A 26,009-nucleotide genomic window follows, 5' to 3' on the forward strand; every position below is an offset into this window, starting at 1 on the left:
TTCAGTGCGCCACTTTATACACACACACACACACACACACACACACACACACACACACAAACGCCTGCTTTTATAGTGATTTCAGTGCTGTTGCACCGTGACACACCCAACCACATAAATTTGAACAATAATCTTATTCAAGTGTTGTTTAAACATGAACAAAAACAATATGATCTAGATTTCTGTTATAGTATATTCTCTCTCTCTCTCTCTCTCTTTCTCTGTCTCCTGTGTAGCTTTCAAACATTTTCTCTGTCATGTTTGCAACACATACGAAAAAAATCACCTTATTTAGAGCATCAATACGTCTCACATCACTTAAAAATGCTTAAACATTTACATGATCACACTTATCACAGTAAATTAGGTGATTGAACAGCAACAAAAACATCTATTGGCAGACATGTTGGCATGTTGCATGACAAAGTGACAGTCATTGATGTTGGTCCAAAAATGACACCAGCCATAGGTGTAACTGGAAGGCTGCTTTATTGTTTGGAAATAGATTCGTGCTCAAATGAAGATATTCTTTCACTGATTCTCATTTAATCGTCCCATGTTGTTGTGCAACACACGTCCTCTCTCTGACTGTATTAGTGGCAAGAGAAAGATTTTTTTTTTCAGTTATTTTCAGGAAAGAAAAGTAATTTATCTCAGTCATGCTACAAAAGAATGGCCTCATATACTGATTGGTCAACCAACATTTGGAAATGAACAGAAGTGTAAAACAGAAGGCAAGCTGTTCCCTTTACTAGCCCAAGAGCCGGTAAACAGAACACACACAGAGAGAGCACTTGTACTACATGACTCTACAAGATGTTAGTCCAGACAGTCTAATCTAGGTGGTGAGTTTTCAGTTTACAAGTTAAATTTGAACTCAATACATCATTTCTATCGTGCTCCGTTTTGATTCACTCCCATGGGTTTTGAGATCCTCATTGCTGATTTTATTGACAGACTAAATAGGAAGCTAAAAAGGCACGTGCCGTTAAGAGATATTGCACCATAAACAAACACACAGACAGTTAAGACAACTAACCCTTAAATAATGATATATATCATATTGAAAGTGACAGCGAAATTAAAGATCAACTCCAAACTGCAGCAGTGTGTTAAGGGGGAAACATGGAGGAGGGTTAGAGCTGAAACAAGCAAAAAATTGTCACACAAAGTGAGCTGTGGCTCATACTGGGGGATACTGGTTAACCAGCGGTTTCCGGTAAAAGGCTGTGTGTGTGTGTGTGTGTGTGTGTATGTGTGTGTGTGTGTGTGTGTGTGTGTGTGTGTGTCTGTGTCTGTGTTATCTTTGTGTGCACTGTAATATAGGAAACTAGGGGCAAGACATCTTCACAAATGTACAAAAGGGTATGCTGGTAGTGCAATCCTCTCATCAAGGCAGGCTCCACAATTCTCAGCAAGCAGCCAGTACAACACCATGCATTGTACGCTGGTACCCAGTATGCAGGAGTCCTGGGCAGGCCAGAGTTTTGGTTATTCTCTGAACATGCCACACAAAGAAAGCATGATCAGTTACACTCTGTGGTCAATGCAAGGAGTGGACAGGAGAGTATATATACTATATATATATATATATATATATATATATATATATATATATATATATATGTAGGTAATATAGCTCTGTAATGTATGTCTTGATTTATACAGTTTTAAATACAATTTCTGCTTTTTGATATAGATTCTTTTAGCTTACTCTCCTCTTTTTGTGTGTGAAAAGTGACTCAAAAAAATCTACTCCATCTAACAAATGTGTCACAGCCTAACAAGTGTGACAAAGGGTGTCAGCTGGAAGCCATTCTATTTACGGTTATTAATATTTAGTGTTAGATTAATAGCTGTAGTTTTTTAAGTAATCCTGTATTTACAAAAAACTACACATGCCGTTAAAATAAAATAATATATTACATTATTTATAGTTTCTCAAAAAGTCCATTCTTCGCTTTTGCAGTTTGTGCCGTATAGAACATAGCCGGAACTGTATTTGTTTATCTCTTTTTTTCTTACCCGAACGGATGAATGTGTTATTTTTTAAGTTTCTTTCTGTAACACGCATCTGTATATCCATGGTGATCTTGGAGAAAATGGACGGCGGTTGCTTTTATGCTTATCATTCAGAGTTTTATTTGGTTCAAGGTAACACCCACACTGATTTTGGAGATCTCATGCAGCAACTGGACCATAGAACTTGTGAACGGATGAGGGAGTTATTCATAAACAGGAAGTGACATCACTGCACAACAGGAAGTGCAAAAGCTGTGGTGTGGTGCTTAGGCTCACAGTACCATTAGAATGCATCCAGTGCTCGGTTGGTTATTTGGTATTTGTTATGCAATAGAGCAATGTGAGGGGAAAAAATGGCAAATGCGAGGCTCAGAGCACTTGTTGTTAAATACAGAAGTCTGGGGCCTATCCACTGAGCATGCCACTTTGATGCTGCCCAAACCAACATATCCCAATTTACTCTTATGACATCTCCTCACAGTGTTTCCTATATCTGTGATTGCTATCAGGGGGTGGTGAACATTATTATTTTGTTTATCGAAATTAATTGAGACCAGACTACAGTCCATAATGACTTAACCACAAATGCAATCTGCTATCAATATAAACGGTGCCATTACAAGCGACCGAAATGTTGCTGTTTCACTGAGATGCTTCTAGCCCTATAATTCTAAGTGTCATAAGCAGGAAGCGCCAAACTGGCCCCTGACCGGGCGGCTGCCAAGTTAAGGCGACCGGCCGAGATCATTGTCCATCAACATGGTATCGAACACAAAAGAGTAAAACATGATTTCATAAATACTCCCATCACATTCACTTGCATTTTGTTGCAGAGCTCATAATAGTACATCTATAATATCTCCTGAGAAAAAGGGATGAATTTTTCAAGCATTGCATACATTTCTAGGGTCTCTGTCTAATAATGACAGTGAAATAACTGAATGGGCAGGGCATACTTCACCCAATCCCACTCCATGGACAAAGGGCAACAAGGGATAACAAGGCAGATCTCTTTGGCTTCTCCACACAATGTTCTCATCACCCATTCACCATTTTCTGATTCTCATTAAAATAGGATACTGCTAACACCCGACAAAGTTTCAGCACAGGACCGTTTCCCTCAACATCGTCTTAGATGTGGCTTATAAAAGTGTGTCAAATAAGACTCATTACCCACACTGATTTCTGAAACATGAAGATTACATCAGGGAAAAAAACAAAACAAAACAAAAAAACACAGACATGTAAATACACTACATGACACAAAATTATGTAAACAGAACAATAATCAAAACTCTTCTCAGCCCTTTCAGAAAGGTCTAACCACCCACAGAGAAACATCAGAAATTGAAAGGAGTTTGCCATACCCGTGAAATCCCCACCAACCACTTATAACCGACAGTAGGACTCCTAAAATGCCCGCTCACACAAAACTAAAGGCAGATGGTATGGAACATTACATAGGTGCATACAAACTAGAAATATAAGCATTGCATTGTTGCGCCCTTGAAAACGTTTCAATCCAAATGAACAAACATTTCAGTCCCATGAAACACACAGACATCCTTTTCCACATCGTACACACTCTCCAGAGCAGCAAATAAATTGTTTGGATTTCACCCACTGATCCACTATGGTGGCATTATTCACCAACATATTCCATTCTTCTGTCCATAGAGGCGACAATTTAAACATTTTGAAATGGGTCGAGTAATGTGATAAAAAATTCCGATCCATTTTTAGATTATCAACCCCAATATCACTTATCTTTGTTAAACAAATTACTCTGAACTCTGAGCTTTCAAATTTTGACAATGTCTCAATCTTACAGTCGAGCCACTGTTGTGGTCTCAGTATTAGTGTCTTGTGGACTATGATAATTCATGCAAGATTTCTGATCAAAACATGCCATCATGCAAGTCATTTCTATGCATTGAACAAGCACAATTATTTATGTATTTGTTTGGAAATCTTTCTGAGTAAATGTAAGCCCTTGGCCCGAGTTGACCCCATAATAAACAGACCCTTAACCAATTGGTGTGAAAGCCCATGTAAAAAAAGCCGTTTGATGTGGGTATAACAAAGATAAAATGAGTAGAAGAGTTAAGTGACATGGGCAAAATGTTGAATATTGTTCTTTTTTTGTCTGTTTGCATTTTTGCTACTCAATGAACAATTTCTAGCTTTAATAAAACGGAAAAGTACTTCCAACGCTCTCTGTCATTTGTGTCTTTCACTCACCAGTCATCCTTCTGTTTGCTCTTATAGAGTGAGTGTGTCATTTTGCTCCTCTACACATTTCAGTACTAAATGACATAGAAGCAGTCAACGGCTGCTTTGAGAGGACAGTTCTTCAGCATCAAGTAGCATCCTTGTTTTTCCTTCACAACACTGTCTTCCATAGGAACCACTACTTGCGTCCAGGCACTCCATTCCTTTAATGTTTTCTTCATTCTACCTCTCGGTGTAGAATTACTTGTCTCATCTGTAGACGAGTGGTAAAGTGAGCTACCTGCCTTTCAGCAGACACAGATGTTTCCTTGTCTGCTTTTCATTCCCTTTTGGTAAGATCAGAAGTCTAGATACAACAATGTCACACAATATGCTGATTATGTTTGGTTTGACTGAAGTTCAAGAGTCTTCAAGCTGTAAGAGACCAGGCTGCTTCCCTCTGCATCAATATAAGAATGAAGTCTGTAAACAAAATTATTGAGTATTATTTTTTCTGACTTGCAAATGAAATAATCTGTACATCTGTGTGGGTGAGTTTCCTCTCGCTTTGCTTGAAGTTACATTATTATAATTTTTATTGTTATTACTGTGATTATTATTCCAACGCTCTAACATTTAGATTCCCTGATGTCTTTTTGGTTTCTTCCTTTCTCTTTCCTCCCTCCTTTGCCTTCATTGTTGTGATCCTCTTTCTCCTTGTCAGGTTTGGTAACACTGTCATAAGAGGGCAGGGAGGCAGTTGAGGGAGTGCCCTCCTTCTTTTCTTGTTCCTGATTGTTCCCGCCATTCTCCACTTTGTTATTGGCTGGTTTGCGCTTACAGACAAAACCCCGCCTAGCCAGGTACGAACGGTAGGCCCTTTGAATGATTCTGGATGACACATCCTCCTGCTTGCGCCTCAGAGTGGTTGTGATTGGCTCATAAGAGACCTTGGAGGGATTGGCTGCCACAAAACGCTCCTCCATTTGTTGCCTCAGCATGTCCAACTCACCACTGTCACCCAGCACACGCTTAGTAAAGGCGAACAGGATGTCCAGGCAGTGGATGCGGTCGCCACTCACCATAGGCATGTCCATAGCGATCAGCTCAATGGTGTTGGGCTTGGGGACTCGGAGTGGGTGTTCAAGTGCATCAGCAAAGTCAGAAAGCTTAGCATAGGTGATGAACTGGGATGCATCAGGGTCAAACTTCTCCCAAATCTCATAAAAGGTCTCAAAGTCGTCCTCACTGAGTGGGTCGGCGCTCTCCTCCGTGGCCACACTGAAGTTCTCCAGGATAATGGCGATGTACATGTTGACCACAATGAGGAAAGAAATGATGATGTACATAACAAAGAAGAAGATGCCCACAGAAGGGTTGCCACAGTCTCCTGTGTTGGGGGTGCCAGAATTCTCCAGTAAGGGGTCACAGTCTGGAGGGTAGTTAAGGATGGGCAGCAGCAGGCCGTCCCAGCCAGCTGACGTGGTGATCATAAACAGGATGATCATGCTGTTGCCAAAGGTCTCAAAGTTGTACATGTCATCGATTCCAGCCCCGTGTTTCACATAGCCAAAGTTGGACATGCCAAAGATGGAGAAAATGAACATAACCAGGAAAAGAAGTAGGCCAATGTTGAACAAGGCAGGAAGTGACATCATCAGGGCAAACAGTAGAGTTCTGATTCCTTTGGCCCCCTTGATGAGACGCAGGATCCTGCCGATACGAGCCAGACGAATCACTCTGAAGAGTGTTGGTGACACAAAGTACTTCTCAATAAGGTCCGCCAGAAACATTCCTGAAGTTGAAAGGGAGCAACAAGAGACACAACATACATTTGGTTAAAATATATAGAGGGTTTTTATTACTAAAACACTGCTTTGACTGCACACACAACACACTATTATGGCATCAAACAAGAACAGCACGTTCATAATTTTTTCATTTTTTTGTGTGGAAAAAAATCAGAACACACTAATACCAGTCTGTTATTTGTAGTTATTCTCTGTGGAAAGTCTGTGGATCATCTAGAGAAATTAATAAATGTGTTTCTATATAAACACATTGCTGTTCATGGAAGAAACGGACTGGTTAATAATTAGAATGGAGTCTTAAAGTTGTACTACATAAGAATTGAGATAACTTGTTTCTAGCGGACTCTTTGGTGGTAAGACGTAATTGCAGGCGAGCCTGATCTTTCAGAGCCCTCCATCTTGTCACGTTCACCATCACCCTCTTTTATAAACTTGATTGAAACACATTCACCTCTCTTTTTTCAGCCCTCTCTATATTTAACCCTCTTAAATCCACACACACACACACACACACACACACACACACACACACACACACACACACACACACACACACACACACACACACACACACACACACACACACACACACACACACACACACACACACACACACACACAAACACACACACACACACACACACACACACACACACACACACAAACACACACACACACACACACACACACAAACACACACACACACACACACACACACACACACACACACACAAACACACAAACACACACACACACAAACACACAAACACACACACACACACACACACACACACACACACACACACACACACAAACACACACACGCACACACACAAACACACACACACATTTTCCTATTACACTTCTGCCCTTACTACGAGCCTGACTCAGGAGTTAGAAGTTCTCGATTTCCAATTACAAGTGATAAACCTTAGTGGCGATCTGGGCCGAGTACCAACCACTGTCAGCAGCGTAACTAACATGATGGCTAATTTACAGCTAGAGAGGGAATGTCACCACAGACACAGATATTGCAATACTCAGCAAAAAGGCAAGAAGAAGTGCTTTCATTAGTGGGTCACATGATCAATCAGCATTGTTTTAACTCACTCTTTGATAGTAACTTAAAAGACAATTAAACAGATGAAAATGAGTACATCTTTAAATAAATAAAAAGCTTTATACTTTCCTTTAAACTATTTCACTTTCACTAAATATAAAATACATTTACTAAGGACATTTTCGTCTATTATTTCTATTTTTTCATATTTGCTTCATTTATTGAATATTGTTTACTGTCTGGGCTCCACAATGGTGGATTGGTGTATTGTTTACTGAACGAGCTCCCCAAGGACACTAGGACAGCAGAAACACTACACATCTTCAATCGCACACTGAAAACTGCTCAGACTGCATGATTCCAATTGAAAAACTGTCTCTCTTTAATTTCTAAAATGAAGCTGATTTGATTTATTTTATGCACTAACAAGATTCTTGTCATGTTAATGTATGTATAATATGTTAGTACACTTATTGTAAGTAGCTTCGGAAAAAAAGCAGCAGCTAAATGATAATGTAATGATATATTCAGTTAAGATGTTTTGACTCATCAGAAAACGCCTGCCTTCCGTATGTTTTTGAGCTCCATAGATTGTTGATATTGTATAGGGAAGCAGCAGAAACGTAGTGACAGATATGTCGAAACCAAAAAGAATTGCACAGCTTTATACTTTCGAGAAAAGTGACCCTGCAAACCACCTGTGTGTGCTGTGCTCTCAGAGCCCATTAATATGAGCGATATATGAGCTATTTTCAATTCCAAACTTATTTTACCATTCACAATTAACCCTTTTTTAATACTTGCCCACAATTGAAAGGATGACCACAACCACATCGAAGATGTTCCAGCCATTGGTGAAGTAGTAGTGACGCAGAGCAAAGAGCTTCAATACGAACTCGGCAGTAAAGACCACGATGAAGATGAAGTTGACCCAGTAAAGCACCACCTCTGTGTCCTCTGTCTGATCGTCTGTCTCCACCATCATGGTGACCATGTTGAGGCAGATAAGGATCATTATGGAGATGTCGAACACCTGCTGCGTCACAAAGTCAAACACCATGCCCTGGATGTTGTTCTGAGGAGAAAGGGAGGGAAAGGAAGGAGGAATATTTGGCATGATTTATTAATCTTTAGAAATTCCAAATAAAAACCTGCTTGGCAGTAAAGGTGAGAGTGCAAAACAATACTTACCTGAGGCCTGGGAATTGGTTTTTGTGGCTTCTTTGACCCTAGTTTCTTCATGGCATTGTAGTATTTCTTCTGCTCCTCTGTCATGAAGATATCCTGACCTCCAAAGTGAAGGGACAAAACAATTTTGTTACAATTTGCAACGCTTAATAATTAATATTTATACTGTATGTTGTAATTTGACATAATTTGAAAATACGCTCAGTCACTTTCCAGCTGATAACTAGACTACTCTCCACTCGCACGTCTGTACAGTTAAGGTACCACCAGCAGCCAGGAAGCTTGGCACAACGAATGTAACACCCGGACTCAGTTTAAAACATACACAATCTTCCTACCAGCTTTTATAAAAGTCATTAATTAACCCTTCCCCTTGTTTGCAGTTTTTAAGCTAGGCTACCTGGCTGCTAGCATTGGCTTCCTATTTAATGGGCAGACAGGGGGTTATCGATCTTCTCATCTATCGTCTATCCATCTAGAAAGTAGAATAAGCACATTTTCCAAAACTCTATCTACAAACCATCTTCACAGTAAGTGAAAGTGAGGAAAATAAATCTTATCTTTTTCTTTTGTTGGTTGAAGTTGTCAATGATGACACCAATGAAGAGGTTTAAGGTGAAGAAGGAACCGAAGATGATGAAGATGACAAAGTAGATGTACATGTATAAGTTGGACTCATAGACAGGCTGTTCCTCCACCTGTAAAGTGGCAAAAGTGAAAGTTCATATAAAACTGCACCGCTCTACGTTGATCTGGAAGTCTGATTCTAAAAAAGTCATACCTTTCTAGAATCTATTGCTGCGTACATAATGTCCATCCAGCCTTTGAATGTTGCCTGTCATGTGGGCAGACACATTGTGTTAGAAGACAGGGTTTTAAAATATCAGAGGAGAGAAACAAATACAAAGTGACAGCAAAGGTTTCTCACCACTTGCAGGAGTGCCAGGTATCCTGCACCCACATTGTCAAAATTGATCTTGACGTTTTTCCATCTGACTTCCGAGTAGTTTAAATTAATGAGTCCAAAACACTCGGTTCTGTTGTTGACGATATCCGGTTTTATGTACTCCTCAGACGTCTCATTGAAACAGTAGTAATACTTTCCAGCAAACAGGTTGACACCCATGATGCTGAAGATGAGCCAGAAGATGAGACACACCAGAAGCACATTCATAATGGAGGGAATTGCACCCACCAAGGCGTTCACCACAACCTGAAGAAAATAGCAAGGAAACAGAGCCCCTGTAAGTTAGCAATCACACGCCAGCTGCATGGGGATGCTCACACAAAAGAACATCAACACACAACTAGACAGAAATGCACATTCTTTACCTCAATTAGAGGTTTTCTGTGTGTTATTTGATTTCTTGGCACAAGATGAAGCCCGTCACAATAAAATATGAGGGGTGTAACAATACTGTGGGTTCATGGAACACGGCACAATTCAGTCATGGTTTGATGCACTCAGTCTTTTAACAAAGCTGGAGTAAAACCAAAATGTGACTGTCCAAGTGAGACTCATTATTTCTTTTATTACTCCCAATAAGTCGTTCTTAAAACATTGTTTTCGTGTCTGTTAAATTTGAATAATACAATTGACAACATAAAAGATTTCTCCTTATTTTTTAACAATCTATATCTATGCAAAATGATTTGGATAATTATGGAATTATACATTCTGTTCTTTCTGAATCAGAATAAACAGCAGTTCTGATCATCGATCATAATTTTTTTAATAAATCAGCATTCTGTGTCATATATGATGTGTCGAATAATTGATTGCTTTAGATTGCCTGGTCCTGCATCAGGTTTAGTTTGCAAGAATGACCTGCTTACGACATTACATTACAAACCACTTTCAGCTGCACATCCATATTATCCACTATTTGAATCGCAGTGTTTTGTGTCACAATATGTTGTTACACCCCTATAAAATGCAATCATTTTTTTACCTACACATCCAAATATAGTATTTTCGATTGCATAGATGTATGACTTGTACACAATCATGTCAACAACTAACTGTAGCAGACACTTTGTGTATGTATGCTGATCTGCAAAGCTAATGTCAATAATAATACACTCGGTGCAAGTAAGTTTTCATTTAACATTTGCTGAGTATCCCCAAACAATGATTGCTACAGGGTTACAAATATTGCCAATGGAGCAATTGAGTTTGGCTGATATAAACTATTCTGCACTAAAGCAGTGTGTATGTAGGAGGACACCATATGAATGTGCATTTCCAAACACAAAAGTGCCATGGCAACAGAAAGTAAAAACAACAACTATACAGCCAAACATCAAACATCTAAACTTTTTAGAGATCTGCCTAATATTATATAGACAAAGCATACATATGATTAGTTACTATAAATACTGCAAAATGGTGATCATGAAAATCATGATGATGACATTCACTGAGGAGTGGTGAGCAAGGATGGCAAGGGGGGGAGGGGTAGGGGTATGCAACCAGAAGTTTGTTGATCTTCCAGTGTGACAATGCCAAAGCCAAACTGTGATAAGATCAGATAACAGGACACTTGAGGCAGAGCAATAGTCAGAGGATGCTGAACTTAGACACTGGCAAGATTTGTTCTTTTTTTCTGCCCAGCAACAACCAGAGGCTGATCCAACCAATCACACATTAAAATAATGATCCGGAGAACCAAATTATTGTAGCAGTAAGATGAAGAGAAAAAATATCTTTCTCAGGCAAATCTCAGTAAAGAGGCCTCCAGGGGTCACATGGTATTCAAATGATTGACATGAGAATTCTACATACAGTCAAGGATCAATCAAGTGGTGCATACTGCAAAACTGTAAAATAAACGTAAACACATTGTTTAATTGAGCATTATTGCAGATTGCATAACCTCAGTCTACATTAACCCTGTCCTGTGACTCTTTGTGTGATGGTTCATACCAACCTCTAGTTGTTCCCTCAGCTGGCACTGAACACTTCAGAGCTGAGTAATTATTATAATGCGTTGCATCATTCAGGTCAAAATCCCTGTCATGGTCTAGTGTTTCATAAGATTTTAAAGATTTTAAAGATGTTTTCTTATAGCTTTAATGGATAAATCATTACAAATTGCCTTAACATAGTACTACATTTAAAATAAATGAAATGAAATATGATAAATCAAATCAGATGTATTGCGACCATCTGAGGTGATCTGCATTCATGCAAAAAGCTTCTCATTGATAGAAGCTTTCACCTATAAAATTTCCCTTTAGTAACAAAAAAAAAAAATCTATATTACCATCTCTAGCATGCGTTGAGGCTTTTGTTCAATCAGCATGCAGAAGGACCAGTTGCTGGTATTTTAGGTCTTACCCTCATCCCTTCAAAACGTGACAGGGCCCTGAGGGGTCTCAAGGCCCTCAGTGTCCTGAGTGATTTAATCGGGCCTAGATCGGAGTAGCCCAACGCATTAGCTATAAGGCTGACTATAGACACCTACACAGATAGGGACAGAAGAAGAAGGAAAGACAGAGGCAAAGGAAGAGAGGACCCACATAGTTAAAGGGGATACTGAGATAAAGGTGGGCCCTATATATACTGAAAGGATGGCTTAATGGTTATATACAGATATATATATATAGGTACATATATAGTTTCTATATGTGTAAGTATATGTATCTATACTGTATAACATAAGGTTATTACAATAGGTAAAGGTTGATAAAATGTACATGGCCCAAGTTTTCTTTTTTATGTGTTTGTTTGCTTATGTTTGTGTTTGGTTTAGTTTGGCAAGCCAGTCAAGTGTGATAACCAGCTTAACAGCACAGTAAGCACACCTGGAAAGAAACTTGTGGTTGACACAGTGAGAGGGAGAGAAGATAAAGAGTCAAACAAAGGGAAAAAATTAGAGGAGAGATGTATTCACAAACACTAAATCAATGTGACACAATAATATACACACAGTCCACAGTACAAAACAGTACAGTTTATACACCGGAGAGCGTCTTTACTTAAGGAGGGGGAGAGAAAACGCAGAAGGTTGAGGACAACTTTCAGGGTTAGAAGAGAGAGGATAACCTGTGAAAGTACGAGTCCCAACACAGCACATAAACCTTACCCTGGACCCTCAAACACCGACCCCTCAGTCCCTCTTGACAGCTGCACAATGTCTCTCTTAACTTAAAGAGAGACAAAGTTTATAGGCACCTGCTGTGAGAGAGAGGACAGGTCAGTGTTAGGTGTAGAGATTTTCATGGAAAGTCACGATAAGTTATCTGCCCAACACAGAGGCAAGTTTAGAAAATATTGAGATTTCTGCATATTTGAACCTTTCAACTGGAGAATGAGCACTGGATCCCACAACTTGGAGAACATAATTCATCTCTCCTCTCTCTCAAACTACCTCTATAAATTAGCAGTCCAACAATATAGGAGAAATAAAATGGTGTCTTCAACCATTTCACACGGGTAGAAGGTTAATTATCTTATATACTGTATGATTTCTCACTGAATAAATCATTCTGGTGAAAATATATTGCCCATGCTGTTATAGCTACTACTTGTATCATACAATCATATTTACCATTATGATTCATATTTCACCCTAACTGCAATTATTTCTACTATTCATACCAGTCTTGTATATTAACTGCCATAACTTGTTAGTCATATCCACATTACTATAAATATTATTATAGTTAACATTAATTTTGTGGTTGCTTGCAACCCTGGGATTGTTTGTCTTTGTGTCTGGCTGCCTGTCTTTTTGTCCATCTGTCTCTCTCTCGCTCTCTCTCTCTCTCTCGAAGTTCCTAGCTGTCTAAAGGATGGTTTTCGTCGCCACTGTGTGCACAAGATTGCTGGATAACTACTGTATATAAATATTATTAGTAGTATTTTTAAAGATAGTGTGACTTGTTGCTGCTCATGGATGAATTGTTGGGTCTCTGTAAATCATAAATAAGTCATGGACTGTGGTCTTGACCTTTTCTATATGTGTCCTGAGACAACTTTTGTTTATGATTTTGCACTATAAATAAAATTGAATTGAATTGTCTCAAATCTCAATCGAATCTCATGTGGAAATTAAATTCAATCAACAAAGCATCTGAGCTTGATTCAGCCATGTAACAGGGTGTCTTCATTAATCAAGTTTGAGCTCTGATAAACTCCCCTAAACTTCCTCGTGGTCTCAATGGTGACTGGGGCACGGTGGGAGTCACGGGAGACACATCACACTAGAATACTCCCAAACACCATAAGTATGAGTATTGGGGCAGATCTAAAGACAAATTCAAAACCAACAGGAACATACATTAGTGCATCTTCATCATGTGACAAAGGATATTGAATCGCAGACAAAATGGCGCCTCAGTCAAGTGAAAAATGGTGGTCTTGGGATAATGAACGACTTAGCGACGGATAAATGATCAAACACATCATTGAATACATGTAAAAAGGATTAGGAGAAGGATGACAAATATGAGTTCTCAGATAAATTTCAACATTCTGAGAAAAAAGATGAATTATAAGAAAAAAGTACTATTTGAAATTCACTAGTTGTTGAAGTCATGCGCGATGCATGATAGCAGATACAGTAGTACTTGGCCGGTAACCATCACATATTTACTGCCGTATTTTTACTCTATATTTTTACTCTTGCACGGGGGCATAATTTGATTTGATTTATTTTTCACTTATTGGAATAAAGACAAAACTACAAAATGACAGACACGTTTTTCTCAGCATTCTGAGATAAGTCTCTTTTTACATGGTCCTATTCTTCAATTTATGACACCACAACATTAAAGACACAATCAAATGATGCCTTTAAAGTTCCTGAAAAAGTGTGAGTTTTTGGAAAGCAGTGAATATTTCACCTAATTGTGCACTGGTAGGTTTGAAGATAAAATCCTGCCCCTGCCTTTTTCTTCCTAGATGACATCCCCAAGGCTTGCTGTAACAATTATTATGTCCCACCTCAACTTCCTGTTTCAACAGGAAATACATCACATTAAGGTGACAGCCAGACAGAACATGGCAAAGCTATCAGGGGCCGCTAACATCGCCCGTAGTCCGCTGCTTCTGGAAAGATCAATCATGCTGTCAATCAAAATGCAGTTCAGTGCTTTCTGGGGCTGTACTGAATACATCAAAAGCTGCATTCATACTGGTGACATTCAAATTCTGAATCAACATTTGAATGTTGCGCAATGTTTTTTTTGCATATCTATTGTCATGTCATGTCTTTCTGCACAGTTGTAGATAAATATTATACAACATACTATTTGTAGAATTAGATTCTAGCGGTGGCTGTTTAGGACATTGTCCAACTTGTGTGATTCAAATATTTACAGTAACTCCAGAGCGCTGTGAAGTTCAAAAAATCAAAATGCACTGACGAAAGACAGATGTAATCTTTTCCAACATTCCCAACATGTTTATATCTCATAATATTTTCTGCTTTAATCAATATTTGTTGGCGTTTAGCCTTTCAATTATGACTAAATGACATCATAAAAGCTGATGACAGATAATCAAAGCTACATTCAAAAAATGACATTCAGTACAGCCCTAGTGCTTTCTACTGTAGTTTCAACTTTAACGCATTTCAGCATACCATAAAATGTTTATTTTATTTTTCAAATACTGACCCAGAAAGAAATTTAAGATAGAAACGCATCATGCACAAATGACAGAAAAGGACAAACCATGTGTGGACAATATTAATTGTCAGGTGGGAAACACTGAATGACTCAACACTCCAGAGCTGGAAAGGACAGATATACTAGGGTTTATATATTTTTACCAGTAATATCACATTACAGGTTCACTTTCAATGTCTAAATTTCTGTGAAAACCAGTGTTGCTACACCACACCGACTCTGTGCTAATTTCCCCCATTTTTAACAATACCATTTGAAGTTGCATCATTTTGCTGACTGCAAAAATGTGGCTCACAAAGCACTGCAGCAAAGCCTGGATATGACATAGGAAATAAATGAAATGTGTTTCTTAAGCTGTGACCCATTAACACTTTCTTATGTAAGATACATTAACAGTATAGCCTAATATTGACCGAGAATGTATTCAAAACAATACACACTAGGTTACTGGAACTGCTTAGCTCTCCGAGGTTTAGCTCAAGGAATAGACCATGTTTTTTAGATCCTGTACCCTTTGCTCAGCTTTTGCAGTATGAGATGACAGACTGATACTGTAGGCATTATCCAAATGGTGGAAACATTTTTGTAAAAAAAAAAAAAGGTCAGTGTTATTACTATAATGTAACCTGTAACCTTAAAAACAATTCTGTCATGTGTGCATGGATTGACAAAATGCAAATAAATAAATTAACTTTTTACTGTATGTTGTCTTTGTCTTTCACAATAACAAAGAGGCTTTTAGAAATGGTGATCTTATCAAAATTATAGAAAAATATCTGTATTAGAACTACAAACAATCTTTTAACCTTTCTACCACTAGTACTAACTCTCAAAAGTGGACATGGTGAAGTTGATCAGTGAGACAGTCTCTCAAATCCATGCCTTCCTTTGATGCTGCAATCTTAAAATATCATCACGAAGAGTTGAACCAAACGATGTATAAACTGCATTCTTGTTTAGAATACAACAAAATTATGTGCAAATATACTTACATCCACAATGAAGAAGTCTAACCAACACCAGGCGTTAGTGAAGTACTTGACAAAGCCGTAGGCCACCCATTTCAGTAACATCTCCAGGATGAAGATATAGGTGAAAACCCGATCAGCATACTCCAGAATGATTTTGACGGTCTTCCTCTGCTCAATGTACACATCCTCAAAGGCCTAAAGAACCAGAGAGTCATTACATGGATAATGGCTAAAATGGCTAACCCTTGCGTTCCATATGGGCTGCCCAACCAATATTTTCCTCATACACGTTTAAAGACCTTTTAGATCTATTGCTTGTTTTTTTGGTCTTTGTTATTTTTTTTATATGGGTACATCTTTCTTTCTTTTTTTGACTTATGATAACTAGATAACGTGATAAAGCAATTACACATGAATGTATGCTCTTTGTCTGTTAATGATAATTTTTGTACATACATGTATTATGAATGAGTGTGTGTGTGTGTGTGTGTGTGTGTGTGTGTGTGTGTGTGTGTGTGTGTGTGTGTGTGTGTGTGTGTGTGTGTGTGTGTGTGTGTGTGTGTTGGTGCGTGTATGTGTGAGTGTGTGTGTGTGTGTGTGTGTGTGTGTGTGTGTGTGTGTGTGTGTGTGTGTGTGTGTGTGTATGTGTGAGTGTGTGTGTGTGTGTGTGTGTGTGAGTGTGTGTGTGTGTGTGTGTGTGTGTGTGTGTGTGTGTGTGTGTGTGTGTGTGTGTGTGTGTGTGTGTGTGTGTGTGTGTGTGTGTGTGTGTGTGTGTGTGTGTGCTTGTGTGTCATAGGATGATAGGTTCATACAAATTGTCTATATTACCATGCCATAATTATGGCAGTCTGGAGAATGGCACTCATCAAGCCCCTGAATGTTTTTAAGGCAATTCTCCTTCACATTCACTTGCAAATTATATATTGTACATATTTTTTTATGTTTTATATGTATAAATAAAGAAACATGAATCATGATCTCTTTCACCAATCACCATTGATACATTACACATGTTAATGTTGCATATGAGTAAAGTGTAAGGTAAGTCATTCCCTACAGCATTTTGTTTGTTTGATTTCTACAAAACTGAGAAAAATGGCATGAAAGCTTTAATAACCAATACAATTATCGATATAGGATGTTTCTGAATTTCAGTGAAGAATGACTGACCACAATTTGTATTGTTCTAAAACATATTTACTTAAGTAAGCAGCTTATAGGCTTTGTTTACCTATTCAGAGAACGAGTTATTTGCATAGTAGCGGAACATTGGTTGATAAAGGACACTTTATCAACTAGTTTTCTGTCAAACTACACTCATCATTCCCACAGATTTTCCATACGCCATTGCTTATATCCATTCTTCAGCACATAAGTGTTTTGATTTGGCCACAGGCCTTCCCACTCCAGAAAGCTGCAAACCTAAGCTGGATTCTGCTGGTTGAAAGGTATGTGCATTACAGCACTTTGCTGCCCATTAGCAACAATCATATCTAGAGCAGTTGAGAAAGAAAAGCAGATAATCTTGTTTGCGCACATCCTAATGAGATTCACTTTCATTGAATGAATACCATATTCTTGTTTTATCTCTTTTGTGCAATGTTCTTCTTTGTTCACAGTATCTCCAACATTTATCATGCTGTTGTAAAGCACTGAGTATCTTTGATTTGATATGTGCTTCATAATAGTAATTAGAAGCTCTAGTTGTGGCATTAGTACGATGTTTATGAGCGTATAAAAAAGTGGAAACACTCATACTTGTGTGTGTGCAGGTGTGCTCTTACCAGAGCTCCGCTGCTGAGCAGGATCATGAAGATGATGAGGGTTTCAAACCAGTTGTGTTCTACAATCAGGTAACACGTCTTCCTCAGGAACCACCAGTGTTTCCCCCAGCCATGAGTGATGGGAACATCACAGCACTTGTACTTGGCAATACACTCTGTATGACAGATAAAAACAAACTGCTGATATACACAGAAGGCATAGCTGCATAATACTACCAAGGACACAATGCAAAGTGGTCAGACATTAAACACCTACCTTCTGTCCAGCAAGCTTCCGGGTCAACATACTCCTCCACTACCTCCACCACGGCAACCTCCTCCACATCAGGCTTGATGTCTATTGTGCTACCCTCAGAAGAACTGGTGTCATCCAGCTAGGACAAACAGAGGACCAAAGAGATCAGTTCAACCTCTGACTTTCTCTCTGAACATGACAGGCTCAGCGGTGAAATGCTGAAAGCGTATGGATACGGCACAGTGCCAGTACAGTCATTACAGTAATGCCCCTTTGGGTTTATATGCATAACATGATTTATTGCTAGAGGAGTACATGTTGTAGCCATGTAGCGCAGCTAGGTCTCACTCTGCTACTGCCTATTCTGCAGAGTTATTAACAGATTCACAAGGAAGTAATTAAACTTGACCAGTGATTGACAGAGCATGTAATGATGGTCACTGTTATGCGTGTATAAATATAGATTCTTCAGTGATGAAGGATTTGTTTATTTGTGTTGAAAGAATTAAACATATGCCTGTACAAGCACAGTTAAACAAGAGTCAGTTCAGCACAAAAAGGAAATCTGTTGTGATGGAAAATAACACTATGTGTTAGAGTAAGAATTGCTCTGAATATGAATTTCAGAGTTTTAAGGTATAATAAAGATGAATGTGAAATTCTCCATTTCTAAAACTTCTAAAAACATTTAAGCTCTGATTGGCTGCTAGCAGCTCTGCCTGTGTCTGCTCCCTGCAGTGTACCCCGTGGCTGGCTATGGTGCAGGGACGATTGTTTTGTGATTGGTTGAGGGAGCCCAGTGGAATATGAACCTGATACAGGTACAGCAGTGATGCTGCTGCATTATCTCCTTTCTTCCCACTACAAACCAGGTCAAGGTGACCCACACTTCAGACTTCCCTGCAAGCTTTGGGTCTGACCATTCTCCCACATTCATGTTATACAATAGATGGTATAGTTCTGTCTGTCGTCTCGTCAGGACTGCCCTTTGTCTCCGTCTGCAGGGTCAGCACTCAGGCTCAGTGTTACAGCTCTTGTGTCTAAATGGATGTTCTGAAATGTCAAGTGAACTAAATGTCTTCAGTGTGGCAGCTCAGACCAGCACTGCTTAATGGAATAAAAGATGCCACATGGGCACAAACCTAAACAAATACATATTTACTCTTGTTCACTCTGACTTATTAAGTTATCTTTTTTGGTAAAGTAGCTGTATTGTGGTATTTGTTTAGACCATGTTAAAATCCGAATTTAGAAACTAAATTATTAAACACAAAGACTATCACAGCAATGGTATATCTCTGAATTGTCCCAGATCTCTAATAAACATTGTCCAAAGTAAAACCATCACGTGGTCTCCCTCCAACAAGCAATCATTTACCCAAACTATCATCAAACTCTTAAGCAAGGACATCACCACTGCTATATCTCTGCTCACATCTCTCCTCCATTCTCATACTCTTACCAGTCCCTCCTACTCACATCTTTACTGTTCTCCACATCCGATTCACTGCTGAAGTCTTCCGTGTTAAGGTTTTCAAAGTCCGACTCGCCAACAGCGATAGGTACACAGACAGTGAGGTTGGGGTTGTGGATGAAGGACATGTAGTCCTCATCAATCATATACTTTCCCACACTGCTCCCAATGCCGCTGGTGGTGCCATTGCCATTTTTAGCATAGTCCAGTTCACGGTTGATGTCCACTGTGTGGTTTGCTATGCAGTTGAGCTTCTTCTCGTACATTTCATCCAGAGGCTTCTGCTCATCCTCTATAGGCTGTTTTCCAGAGTGAAAAAATAGATAACAAGAATGCCATCATAAAGCTCTTTGACTAAAACACAAATTTATGTAACAATTGTTATATATCAACCTATTCAACAACCAAGAATAGGTCATACATATAGATGTTTAATTATATGGTACCTTCTTAAGCACTGTGGCCACAAGCAGCCGCATGTTAGTCTTGAACCAGGCAATCCCAAACTTAATGCGAGCAACCGCAAGCTGGAGATTGTTGGGCTCACCATCGTCATCTGTGGCAGCAAGGTTGTCTGCACTGAATGAGCTCAGCAACAAGGCCAGGAACAGGTTCAGCACCTCAGAAACAAACATCACAAAAGTTGTAACCCGTACAATCACACAGTAAATGAATGGTTTCACAGCTGGGAAATGACTGTAGAACGGGCTTCTTTCATGCAATAGCATTTTCTTTCTTACCACTAAGTTTCCGATGACCATGACCATCATGAAGACGGTGAGGCACATGGTCTGTCCTGCCACCTCCATACAGTCCCACATGGTCTCAATCCACTCTCCACACAACACTCTGAACACAATCAGGAAGGAGTGGAAGAAGTCATGCATGTGCCAGCGTGGCAGTTTACAGGTCTCAGCGATCTTGCAAACACAGTCCTTGTAGCTTTTGCCAAACAGCTGCATGCCAACCACGGCAAAGATGAAGACGATGATGGCCAGCACCAGGGTCAGATTACCCAGAGCCCCCACTGAGTTACCAATGATCTTGATCAGCATATTGAGGGTGGGCCACGATTTGGCTAGTTTGAACACTCTTAACTACAAAAGAAACAGGACACAGTTATTCATATTAGGACAATCATCGAAAAGTGTTTGGATTTGAACTGACTCATATTTCTGATTTCATTTTAAAGACCACATAAAGCAAATGTACTGACTACCAACATGTGTATGTTATTTGGTCCACCACAAAATATAGACTTTAAGTGAGTTTAGAGTTTTACACCATATAGCTTTAAAGACAGAAATGTGATGATAATAAAGAAAAATCAACATTATGCAAAGTGTGACAGTTGAAAGATTAATATTTTTTACAATCAAACTTTTTTTTGCCTGTACATAAGGGTCAGAAGAGGTAAACAAGTGCTGTCTCCCATCTCTTCCACTTACCAATCGGAATGACCTGAGCATTGACAGACCTTCCACATCAGCCAGTACCAGCTCAACTAAACTCAGAGTCACAATGAAGGCATCAAAGCAGTTCCAGCGTTCCTGGAAGTAGTAGTAGGGATCCATGGCAACCAGCTTGGCAAACATTTCTCCAGCAAAAATAGCTGTGAAAACCTGTAGACCCACAAATGATCACATAAAGTTTAGGGTCTTTCTTCTTTTAGAAAGAAACAACAACAATGGGATGAACATCACAGTCAATCTATAATGTTGGGGTTGAATTTACAATTTTTCCACAAAAACGTAAGTAGGTTCTATGAAATTTTGCATTGTATTTCATGGTGAAACAGGATGATAAGGGTGTACAAAGTGGACTGGTTGGACTTTTTTGGATACATTTTACTAGTGAAGTTACCATTGAAGATACACTGCTATCCAGAACAGTAGCATAAAATTGCATTTTTGTTTTCTTAGACTGTTACATCACACTCAATCCGACAAAAAATCTTATATCTTTCAAACTACTTCCAATAATAATAATACCATGATGGTAAACATATAAACAGCAAAGTTTCAAATCCATTCCTCAGTCTAGAAGAAAATTGAGTGTAGAATGAAAAAAATTGTTTGCTTGCATTTTTTTTTTATGTAGTGCTGATTAAAAATGGATTGGGATTTGCTTCAAGTGAGGACTCTTCTGACAGGGCAAGGTCATAGAGCAGCGACACCATGTTCCAGCAGAACCTTATTGTTTTAGCCTGTCCCATATAGTCCACCCAACACTGGACCTAATCATGTGCCCAATCAGTGCTGCAGAGAACACCAAGTGAATCATACTGCGCCAACCATCATGCTGATTCCTCTGACTTCAGTCCCTGTGTCGCTCCTGATAGCATGCCAACGCCTATGACCTTATTTCCTGTCTTAGTAATGACACGGTGCCAAGACGGCTACTGCCCTCAGACAGTTGTGCTGGGGTGATATCTGACAGCAAGGGCAGAGCACAAACATCAAAATGTCTGCTGTACATTTGGTTAATATGTACTCTGAGTAAAAAAACAGACCTTTACAGATCAGTGGAAAATCTCATTACTAAAGCTGCTATTCTATATTTCGGTGTGTGTGTGTGTGTGTGTGTGTGTGTGTGTGTGTGTGTGTGTGTGTGTGTGTGTGTGTGTGTGTCTGTGTGTCTGTGTGTCAGGTCACCTGAGCGTGATCCTGAACCGTGCATCGTGTAAGTGCACATACCAAATGATGCATGGATGCATGGATGTATTGTTTTGAGGTTAGGTGGGGCAAAATTAACCTGCAATGCTTTTGTAACTCCTGAGAGAGAGAATGAGGCACATGTAGGCACAAAAAGATACAAAGACAAATGGCACTGGAAGGACAAAAGAAGGGCTACAGTTTCTCACCAGGTTGCCTACATACAGGACCCCCTCAAATTGTTCAGTCATTGGGTAGTGCTCCATGGACATGAATAGGGTGTTGAGGACAATACAGATGGTGATGGCCAGGTCAACAAATGGGTCCATGACAATCAAGTAGACTATGTGCTTGATCTTCAGCCAAAGTGGAAAACACTCCCAGATGAGGAAGCGGTTGGCAAACTTGTACCAACAGGGAGGACACTGTCTTTGAGATTCCTCCAGCTCTGCAGGAATAGATGGAAAAGAAAGAAACGAATGAAGGTAAGTAAAACAAACTCTTGTGCAGGTACAGGAGTAAGTTCCTTGAGTCGCACAAGTGAATATATATATATATATATATATATATATATATATATATAATATATAATATAAATATATATATATTTACTTCCATAAACTTCCATAAACTTCCTAGTGAATAAAATACATCAACTCTATCTGGATGTCTCATTGGCTGTTTTTGTCTAACTAATACAGATCATATTTTGGCATGAGGTCTGTACCTTCTAAAAGTGTGTTGGTGACTACGCTCATCTGACTGTTGGCACGGTCCTTTCCTTTGAAGGAGGAGTTCAGCTGATCCACAGACACCATGAGAGAGCCAGAGTGCTTCTTCTTAATCTCCACGTCAGTAGTCTGTACTCAGAGAAAGACACGTCAGTGAGAGACAATAGTCACATGAATGCAAACCCACAAACACCACACATTAAAACTCATGCTGCTCAGCTACCTAATGTGATGAATGCAGCTTTTCATATCAGATCATTCAATCTTTTTTACAATGTATGTTTCCCAAAATTACCTGACTTGTTCAATTTCAGCATTACCTGCAACATATCATACATTACACTTCAAATTCATACTGTCAATTCTCAAATAGTTGCCAGCACTGAGGAAAGAACCAGGACTTCTAATTTCCCCTGATTTCCATGATGTTACATTTTTAGAAAACAGTCATTGTTAAAGTACTGGCTTTTATTTGAGAATATCCGGTACGGTTTCTAAAGCCTTCATCATTTACTGTGCATAACATAGACACAATCCCTAAGGAAACAACATTAAACTGCATGCAATGACATGCATGTCAAGAACAGAGGGGAATTCAAGACATCATTTGCTGCTACACCATGCTACATTTTAAGAAAGGTAAAAAGGTTAAAGCAATTAGATTGGTTGAGAATAAAACAGGGATCTACCATGCTAGATATAATAATAATAATAATAACAATAACAATAATAATATGATAGAAAAAACTTTTAGATTTGTTCTTGCACCATCCAGTGGCTCAGGAGTAGAGGATAAATGAGGACAAAAAGGAAAGAGAGGGTGGCAGACGGAGTGAAAGAAAGAAAGAAAGAAAGAAAGAAAGAAAGAAAGAAAGAAAGAAAGAAAGAAAGAAAGAAATAGATAAAATCAGGGATGTGGGCCTGGGCATGATAAACCCCTAAGAATGAAAGAAGAAGAACTAGGGAGTGAGTTGTTGTTTTTTTCCCGTAAAAGGCTGATAGTTGTATTTTTGATAGTTGTATTTTTATGAATGGCAATGACTTTTTATGTGTAAGATTGGTGATAGAGTTATCAGGGGGACTGGGGGGGGGGGGGCTGATATCATGTTGCATTATTGTTAGATATTAATCAATGAAATGACTATAATGATGCTGGTAAGGCAGAAAGTTCAGGTATAATGTTTCAGCTGGTTAGTACCTTCTAGAGCTGTTAAAAAGGAAGCAGCAGAAAAAGGGCATTAGATCAGAGAGGAAGTGTATGATTAAATAATAACACAGAATCTAGATATTCAGGGGGAGGGGGTCCTACTGAGTTAGGGAAAAGAGGATCAAGAGCCAAGGGGAAGAGGATGTGAAGCTGCAGAGACTGGGGCCACCACCATCATGCCTAAACTGTATTGGTGTCCCATGGACGTCCTTACACTGTCATCAGTGGCTGCCTTATCTATTTTCACCTCAGGCAGAAGCCGTCTGCCGGGCCCAGGGCCGATGAGAGACACCACGCCATTGCAGTCCACTGTGCTGTTCCTCTTCCCTCCAGAGTTGGGTGCCATTGGGTGGATGCGGGATGAGCCTTGGCTGTAGCCGCTGTAGCTGTTGCGGCGGTAAGGGATAAACAGGGAGCCTCGACGGTCTTCACTCTCCTCTACTGTACTGTGCTCGTCGTCGGCAAACTCATTCTCTGAGCCCATGTCCTTGGAACGGCCTTTGAAGCTGAAGATGCTGCTGCGGCTGTTGTGGCGCGACATGAAGGGAGAACCTGGGATGCTGAGCAGTGACTGAAGAGGGAGAGACAGATGCAGAGGGGGAGAGTTGATGAGTTATTAAAAACAGCAGGAGTTAGTCAATGTGTAAATAAAAGGGGCGGACAAGGTGAAGAGGGCAAGTAGGGCACAGAGTTAACAAAAAATAAACCAGAGGACAGAGAGAAAATAAAGGTAAATAAAGGATAATAGCACATCAAACAGATTGGCTTATCATTGGTGTAATGTACAAATACAAAGGTTATCAGAGGAGTATCCTCAGACCCCAGCACATTAATTTATCACAAAATAACTGGCACAAGAATGATAAAGAGTGAGAACTTTTGTTTTCATCATTCTCGATCACTGTTATAACCTGAGAGCTGCATCATTGTAATATATCGTAAAATGGCAATGGAATTATACAAAATTATACAAAATAATAGTTCAGATGCTTTCATTAATGTATTTTCGTTTGTTGCCATTTATGTTTTTCTTGATGATCTATATGTCGAACAACTGAGATTATTTTCTCCTCATTTAAGTTTAGTAGTCTATATACTCATAAATTAAAGAACACACGCAGCAGAAAGAGCCTCAAGATGGGTACGGCTCAAGAGAGGCCACCCCTCCATGTTTTGCTTTTAGTAATCTCTCGCTGGTTGCAACTGACAACTACTAAGCTCTACGTAAATAATTGTGCAATGATGTCACCAATATGCAAATAAATGTGGGCCGTAATTTGCACCTTAGCACTCTAAGAACCCAGGGAAAACCCTGGAAGGTATGGTTGAAAGAACCCAAAAAACAAATAATTCCTATAACATCACTAATAATTTGTCCAGAAGCGAAACCGCTGATGTTATAGGAATTATTTGTTTTTTGGGTTCAGGGGGAGGGGAGCGGAAACCTTGTATGCCCAAAACCGTCCTTTTTTAAGGAAAATGGGGTTTTGCTAACAGTTTGAGGATCCAATGGTGTAACAAAATTTAGTCACAAGCAATTTTTGAATACCTTTCATTTGTGAAAACCTTCTAAAAAAAACCCACACAGACATAAAGAGTGATTGATAGCATTGATTTATGAAGAAAAAAAAAAATATTACAAGATACGAGGTTTCTGCCAATATGCTTAGTCAAACAGCAGTCTTACTTTACTGTATTGCTTTCCATCTTCTTAACTTTACCTGGTTCATAATGGATGTCTTCCTTCCCAGCCGGCTTCCTGGGAAACGAATGGTGCTTTTCTTGCTGCCATCGTCTGACTCAGACTTAACAACCTTCTCGCTGTCTCCTTTCTCTTTCTCCTGCTCTTTCTGACGCCATTTCTTCTTGCGATTGCGACGCTCCTTGGCACTCTTGGAGCTCAGCTTGGAGACCTCAGAGGAACTGCGGGACAAGTGCCCTCCTCCTTCATCCTCTAAAGCAGCTTCTGACACCGTGCCTGCAGATGTTGCCATTGCAGCAGCCTAAGACAAAAAAACAAAAAGC

The 26,009-nt window shown here is 39.4% G+C and overlaps 1 protein-coding gene across 1 annotated transcript in view; it reads right to left on the reverse strand.

Moving 5' to 3' along the window:
- Nucleotides 1-1,835: 1,835 nt before the first annotated feature.
- scn8ab (sodium channel, voltage gated, type VIII, alpha subunit b) overlaps nt 1,836-26,009 on the reverse strand; it is a 57,188-nt gene continuing 33,014 nt past the window's right edge. The window contains exons 11-28 of the mRNA XM_083939035.1: nt 25,706-25,987; nt 24,232-24,555; nt 22,774-22,906; nt 22,256-22,494; nt 20,841-21,014; nt 20,133-20,489; nt 19,839-20,012; nt 19,398-19,691; nt 17,940-18,057; nt 17,684-17,838; nt 15,921-16,094; nt 11,633-11,755; nt 9,221-9,505; nt 9,074-9,127; nt 8,853-8,990; nt 8,296-8,400; nt 7,909-8,179; nt 1,836-6,028 (exon numbers count right to left, since the gene is read on the reverse strand). Coding sequence (XP_083795161.1) covers nt 4,863-6,028; nt 7,909-8,179; nt 8,296-8,400; nt 8,853-8,990; nt 9,074-9,127; nt 9,221-9,505; nt 11,633-11,755; nt 15,921-16,094; nt 17,684-17,838; nt 17,940-18,057; nt 19,398-19,691; nt 19,839-20,012; nt 20,133-20,489; nt 20,841-21,014; nt 22,256-22,494; nt 22,774-22,906; nt 24,232-24,555; nt 25,706-25,987 — 4,566 coding nt within the window. The 3' untranslated portion in view covers nt 1,836-4,862. The remainder of the gene's footprint in view (nt 6,029-7,908; nt 8,180-8,295; nt 8,401-8,852; nt 8,991-9,073; nt 9,128-9,220; nt 9,506-11,632; nt 11,756-15,920; nt 16,095-17,683; nt 17,839-17,939; nt 18,058-19,397; nt 19,692-19,838; nt 20,013-20,132; nt 20,490-20,840; nt 21,015-22,255; nt 22,495-22,773; nt 22,907-24,231; nt 24,556-25,705; nt 25,988-26,009) is intronic.

The sequence above is a fragment of the Echiichthys vipera genome (genome assembly GCF_963691815.1).
Source record: "Echiichthys vipera genome assembly, chromosome: X".
Taxonomy (NCBI): domain Eukaryota; kingdom Metazoa; phylum Chordata; class Actinopteri; order Perciformes; family Trachinidae; genus Echiichthys; species Echiichthys vipera.